The 7,531-nt window shown below is 43.0% G+C and overlaps 1 protein-coding gene across 1 annotated transcript in view; it reads left to right on the forward strand.

The window, feature by feature from the left end:
- Nucleotides 1–7,531, forward strand: part of LOC101864340 (RNA 3'-terminal phosphate cyclase) — a gene marked incomplete in the record, with an annotated part of 45,488 nt that overhangs the window by 18,913 nt on the left and 19,044 nt on the right. The window contains 3 exon segments of the mRNA XM_013088900.2: nucleotides 728–786; nucleotides 2,516–2,610; nucleotides 5,096–5,200. Coding sequence (XP_012944354.1) covers nucleotides 728–786; nucleotides 2,516–2,610; nucleotides 5,096–5,200 — 259 coding nt within the window.

Genomic DNA, 7,531 nt, shown 5'->3' on the forward strand with positions numbered 1-7,531 from the left:
ATTTTAAAAAACAAACTATTTTGATAGTTCTTCATCTAATGACTGAACTCCTCATAATAGAGACCTATTTTCAGCAATTGTCGAAAAGTAATTTGATATTGAAGTCATCGTAAAGGAATGTACCCCAGTACCCCAGTGGCTCACCGGCACAGCAGTTCTGATCACGAGCCTCTGGGAGCTTCTGTCTCTGCCGGGCTGTGCGTGATACACCCCAGAAGGCGGGGAAGATGATCAGTAAAAACCCTCATTGTTTAGGCATTGGTCTCACATCTTTTGCATGCAAAGTGGGGGAATTGACCCGAAACACCTGTATTAGCATAGTGTGAGCGGGCTCTGGGAGTCAAGCACTGTGTGAACTTAGTTAGATGAAAATACCAAAAACTCTTAAATAACCATGATGTTTAGATGGGTGCTCACTGGGTGTGCCTTTGAATAAGGCATCTTGTAGTACGGTAACTGCTTCCTTAGGGGCTCTGTTATACTTTCTAAGGGAAAATTATTCTTTGTCGCTCGCAGAAATGATGATTACATAGCTGGTGGCTGATTGATATTTGATGGAAGGATACTGTTCTCAAATAAAATGTTATTTTTTCGTGTTGAATTTCACTCTGTATGTTTGGATGGTGTGAAAAATTATTTTGAAGAAATGGTCTTTAGAATTAAATTATTAAAGGGGGAAAAGCTGTCGTCTGTCAATGCCAAAACATCTAAATGTGTTGCATTTCAGAATTGTTGCTGAGACAAGCACTGGATGCCTTCTAGGTGGATCTGCCCTTGGAAAACCAAGTAAGTCTGCAAGTCAGTTTGTTGGGGGTGGACATCAACATGAGAAAATTTGTTAAGAGTGACCCAAAACATTTTCATATTCATAATATAGAATACATAACATGAAATGTGTCTTTGAGGAGGGGGGGGGTGCTGTGTGCTCTAGTGTGGTCTGCTTCTTCCACTCTGCCGTCGTAAGGGAAAACGACGAATGGTCCTGCACAGGTAGCGAGGCAAATTTTTCAGGAGAGGCAAAAACTGTTTTCACTTTATAACTTTCTATTTTTCACTCTTTTAAGCTGTAATTCACCAGATATGACAGGACAGCAAATTAACGTGACGTTAGTCTATGAACATCGGGCGGACACTAATATGCAGTGCTAATAAATTTCTCCCTAAATACTTTTTTGACCCTCCCATCCCCATCCCTTTCCCCCTGTTCTCATCCATTTTCCCCTCTCTCCCGCCTGCTCTTGTCAATTCACGCCATCAGCATAGACCTAATACGTGAAGACAGACAGAAAGACACACTAAGAGATACAATCTTATAAACCTGGTCGACAGTACTCCGGGGGAGGGGGTGGTGGTGTGTTTGTTTGCTAAAAAGGCCTAGTATGTTTGTACTGACGCAACAGTGGCCCGTTGTCATTCGTCGCCCATGCCGAATTTACCCAACGGCAGAGACCAGGGGACAACGCCGAACGAACAGTGATCCTCGACCGATCGACCATTCGTTGTTCTCCCTTACTCTTAGCTCTGGCTCGGAGCTCGCCAGTGTAAGGGAAAACGACGAACTCACAATTACGCAACAACAGATTTGGATATGACAAAATTTTTACACCCTCAGATGCAGATTTAAATACTCTATGAAATATATAAAAATTAAAAAATCGAACAATTTTGACTATTCGTCGTTTTCCCTTACAACGACAGCACTGGTCCTCAATGTTTCTTTTATCCCAGCTTGTTTCTCCATAAAATTTAACTGTTGCCCTGATGACTCTGTGACCTGCATTGTAACCATTTATGTTATGTGGGGGATGTAATTCTTACATATGAATCAGACTCAGGCCTCCTATGTGCAACAACAAAATGCCTCATTGATACGCTTCAGTCAGCGGTTGAGTAGAGGGAGATGACTCTTGCTGCTAGAGGAATACTAAGGACATGTAAGTTCAGATGGGAATCTGGTGTTTTAGTAGATTGTCAACAGGGTAGATTGACAACAAAACTCAAAATGATCAACACCATATTCATCCCAATACTCGCCTATCAATGCCAAACATTGACCACGAACAAGACATTAGAGCAAAGAATTACAACGTGTGAAATGCGATACCTTAGGAAAGCAGTAAACAAGACCAGGCGAGACAAAATTAGAAACACAGTAATCGGAGAAATGATGGGCACAGATGATGTCATGCATCACATCCAACACCAAAGAATCAAATGGTTCGGTTATCTCATGCGATTACCAGCATACCACCCAGCACAACATACCTACATAAACAAATTTGATGGCAACAAGGCTAGAGGGCAACTGAGAAAGACCTGGATAGATTTAGTCAGGGAAACATTAATGACTCATCGCATCCCCCTGACCCAACTCTCCGGCTGGGGGGAGAGAGACGTCTCTTTCTTCCCGCAACACCCAAAAGGGTATAAGCAGCGGATAAAAGAAAGAAGAAAGTCAACAGGGTCTACTTTTCAGTTTGGTTCAGATTTTTTTTTGCAAACCTCTTGTCATCAGAGACTCCTGCAGAAGATGCTGGAAGAGAAGCATCAGAAGAACTGGCCACTGCAGTGCATAGTGGGGGATGTGTGGATGAACATTTGCAAGATCAAGTGAGTATTTTTTGTGTGAAGTTGAGTTGCAAGAGTGGGGTGGAGGGGGTGTACTCATTCATGACAATGTCAAGGACCAACTTTTTGGGAAATTATTACATAAATTATTTGATAACCAAGGCGTGAATATGAGCTGGAGCTGCAGTAAAGCCCCAAATTGGTTTTTAGTATATTGGTTGTGTTTCTTGCAAAACGTAGACTAAATGACCAGAGTAGTTCAGTTTCACTGTAAAGACTTCAAGCACCCTCTCTTTCGTTATTCTTTTTTTTTGGTAAGTGTTTTACAGTGCTCGCAACTGCATAAGGACATATGAACGCACAGGACACATTAAACATTTTCAGTTGGAAGGAAATTTTTAATTTTGCCTGGGTGGCTACCGAAACCTACTCTTATTGATTGTAGACCACCAAGGGGTCTTTAACGTGCGCAACTTGCACTCGGGACCTCAAAGATTTTTCGCCCTTGTCCAAGGAGGCTAGGCGTAGATCTTTCCTACCAGAAGATCAGGGGTGTGGCTGGAAGACAGTGTTAAGAAGGAGTCAAGGAGTAGCGGTAGAAAGGCTGCAGAAAGAGTCAGGAGCCCAGAGGAGGGAGCAGAGGGGGTGGGGGGGCAGATGACAGAACATTGCTAGAGAGTAGGAAAAGAGTAGGAGACAATTTTAGAGAAGAAAATTTTTCGATCGCTACCCGGATTCGAATCCGGGACCTTTGAATGAGAGGCGAACACCTTAACCTCTAGGCCACGAGAGTCCCCTCTCTTTCGTTATTGTATAATAAACTCGAACGAAAAAGTTAAGTTACAACTTGTGTTTTCATCTGTCAAAGCTAAACTTCAATATCTCACAAATCCGTTAAGTTAAGTCAACCAATCTTTGCACACGCATTGACAACTAGACGCAGTTTGTATGTACAGCAAATTTATCCACACGAGCTTCACAGTGACGACACGGACATTCCCAAAACACACCCGAAAAGCATAAAAAATGGACTAAATTGCTCTGCCTCAGAAACATTGGCTAAAACTGAGTTTGACACGTGCTAAACAGATGTCTTGGCTGTGAATATCGCTCACTTGCTACCCTTTATAAACCAGCGTTTTCAGCCATGTTTCATTACAACATGATGGTCCAAAGACGCTCGCTGCCTGGTGTCAACAGATGACGAGCCCTTGCCTGGCTCCAAGATGGCTCCTCATTCCGAGTCGTACATCGGCTTCGGGTGTACCCATCAATCATATGGAGGCTGCAAGAACTATGGCGAGCGACTGGAAGGTCCAGGATAGGCCTTGACCAGATGGCCCCGTTTGACCAACGACAGGATTGACCGGTTCATTGTTAGACACGCCGTGACGTCACGAACCACCACTGCAAACCACATCAGGGGCCAACTACGGATGACAGCCAATGTCCACGTGGACGAGGAGACTGTGAGAAACTGTATCCGTAGAGAGCCAGGTTCACTTTTCATGTCCCTGCCAGGTGGCCAAGGCACACGCCGCCCCACAAAGCAGCTGGCCGGGTGTGGTCTGCTCGCCATTCACGGTGGACACGACATCAATTGGACCAGGTGGTCTTCTCTGATGAATCCAGATTCAACTTGCTGCACGTCTGGAGGCGCCGGGGAGAGCTGTTCCACCCTGAGTGCATCCAGCAAGTGGCGCCCTACAATGGAGGGTCCGTTCTGGTGTGGGGAGGTTTCTCAGATCACCACAGGACCCCTCTGTACAGGGCAATTTGATTGCGGTAGGGTACAGGGACGAAATCCTGCGTCCCCTTGCTGTTCTTCTCCGGCAGCAGATTGGACCATTTGGGATCACATCGACCGGCGTATAAGGGACAACCACCCTCCTGCACAACACCTTCAATAACTCTTGGGCTACCTCGGCCAGGAGTGCAGAACTTACCCCAACAGGTTCTTGGAAGGCATGACAGGTTCTCGGAAGGCATGTCCTGTCCATGCGTCGACGCTGTACGGAGTATTTGATCAAACGGTGTGGCTACACCCACTATTGACAATGTTCATGAAGAACCATGGCTGTTCAGACTTTTGAAATCTGACCAGTGTGATTTAAGCTTTAACTTCTCGTTGTTGTTGAAATCTGAAATTGTACACACATAATCTAGAGAGTCGAAAGCATCTTTTTGGCCAAAATTAATAATTTCGGGTAAAATGTTTTTCAGTTATCTTTCTTTGAATTGTTGTTCTTTGACTTTTTTCTGTGAGTTTATAACATTATCAACTGTTCTGTTACATCGATGCCACAAACAGTGTATTTAATGTTAGAATATGTTGAAATTAGATTCAAGTGCAATAACATAGGTGGATGAAAATTACAAACTCACTGGGCTTCATGGTTATGGAAAACAAACTCTTGAAGTAGTTGCATGTGGCTTAGCTTGACTTTTTTTGAGAAAGTTATTTTGTTTGCAACCCATTGTAAACCAGTCCTTGCCTCTGACATATATTAACGACTGCTCTTTCTAGCTGATCCTGCTGATGGCTCTGGCACAGGGGCAGACCCGAGTCCTGTGTGGTCCGATCACCCTGCACACACAGACTGCCATACACATAGCACGGCTCATGACCAAGGTGAGTGCTTGGAAACATTATACTGATGTTTTGTAATCCTTTGTGCTATTGGGACATCAGTCCACTTTGGTGCCACTTTAGTGCTTTATGTGTTTCTGTGTGTCCTCTAAACTTTTCCCTGCACGTACAAATTTTTGGGATGTGGTTGGTTGATGGGTGCTTTGGCGTGGTTTACTCCTTCTTTCCTATCATACATGTATTGTCCTAAACATTCCTCCTTCTTTTTGGTGTCTGTTGCTCTCTTGTAACAGGTCTAATCTTCGGGACTTATATGATCTTATTTTATGGCAAGTGCCATAAAACTCTTGATGAAATTAGACCTGGAATGTCTGTCCACATCCGTCCTACTTTTATGCTTTATATGTTTCTTTGTGTCCTCTATACTTTTCCTTGCACCTTCAAATATGCGGATGTGGGTGTTTGACAGGTGCTCTGATGGGGTTTGATTCTTCTTTCCTATCAAACATCTATTGTCCTTTTCTCTCCTCCTTCTTTTCTAGGTATTATACTCTCACGTAATACCCCTAATCTTTGGCACTTACATGACTTATTTGTGTTGCATGTGCAGTGAAACTCTTTCTAAAGCCCAACTAAAACTAATACAAACAAGCAGATATAAACATGTATGTACATCCAATCTCACACTCACAAATGTACATTCAGCCTTACGTGCTTTCCCAACAATGAGAGCTGAACACAATATTAATTATTTTGAAGGAGTGACACTTGGTCTCCCAATGAACTGTGGACAAAGTAGGCTATTCTTCAGGGACTGACGGCCAAATTTGAACTCTGCTCAAATTTGATCACGTGAATTTTCACATTTGTAACCTGCTACTACTACTAGCAGCTGCTGGTGAGCATGCCCTCCACAAGGTATAGAGGTGTATAGTGTTAGTTGATACTTAAGTACTCATCTGATGTTTATGAAGAGGTCCATGATGATGCCAGTGTGAGCTCGTCTCTGTGAGTTTTTGTTTGTTTGCTTAAGTAAAGAGAAGCATATCAACACTATAATGGTCATTGGCTGCCTCCAACTATTCGCCACCACAGTGAAAAACCCCAAAGGCTTTGTCGTCCCGTCCTGAGGAGTTTGAGTTTTTGAGGCAATGCTGCGTATTTGTCTTTCTTCCCAAGTCTACGATCAATAAAGGGAAAGTCCTCCTACAAAATGGCTCTGAGAGCATGCTGTCTTCTGTTTTGAGATGTGTTTTGTGATTTGAAGTGTGTAGAAGGGGGGGGGGGGTTGTTATTGATGGTTAATAGTAAAAAAAAAAAGGAAAGTTGTTCCTGCATCCGATCCAGACATTGGGGATTGCCTTGTTTGTGAGACAACTTCCTGGGTCCCCATTATTGCTGAGTGGGCAGGAGGGGGCGAAAAAAAATCTATGTCCGAAACGAGGCTCGAACCCGGACTTTCTGCTTTGGAGACGAACGCACTAAGCACTCCACCACCGCACCCTCGGTTGATAGTAACAACAGAAATTAGAATTATGATATAGTATTCATATGTGAGTGTGTTTGTGGTTTTTGCTACCTTGCCTAGTTACATTCCTCCATTCTGATAGAAGGCCCTTGACTTACCAGTAACTCCCTTTCCCTATCAGTTTATTCTGATTACTTTCTCAGTCCTTCAAGAGACATACAAGGTTGTAGCATGTTAAGCGTTTTCATTGTTACCACTTTTATTAGCATATTTCACTTCTGCAAATTTATCCCATCTATAAGCTCCTTTTACATGTTGAGATGACATACATCTTAAAATGTTGTGAAATACAGATACCATCTGACGTCCTACTTCCCTGGCTCTGAAAAAAATGCGCTACCTTTTTCATCTTTGTATTTTTTTATGTTGGTTGTTTAAAAAAAAAATTAATTGTTGCACAATTGAAGGACAGCATAAATTCATGTGTTCTCGAGAATTGTTTTTAGTGAAAGCTTTGTTGTTCTCGAGAACATATGGTACTGATACTTTCAGATAAGAACTTGGTTGGAACTATTTAGGAAATAGGACAATATAATATTTATCCTTAGTTATGACAAAACAAAGTCTTCCTCTCCGGGGCTGCTGCTGGTGTGTGTGGGTAAGGAAGAATCGGACGGATCTACAGGCTGGATAGGGTATGAATGTAGAAATACGATTAGAGCTTCTAGGGGATCTGTGGATGAACTGCTCTCCGTGTTGTGCCGGAATCTGTCTGATGGGGATTTAATGTGGTTGACAGCAGAGCTCATGCCTATATTTGACGCAAAGCAATTGGGTCACCCCTGATTTTGCATAGTTGCTCATGTAGTTTATTTTGTTTATTTGTTAGTTGTTTTGTGTGGGGG

Source organism: Aplysia californica, unplaced genomic scaffold (assembly GCF_000002075.1).
Source record: "Aplysia californica isolate F4 #8 unplaced genomic scaffold, AplCal3.0 scaffold00828, whole genome shotgun sequence".
Taxonomy (NCBI): domain Eukaryota; kingdom Metazoa; phylum Mollusca; class Gastropoda; order Aplysiida; family Aplysiidae; genus Aplysia; species Aplysia californica.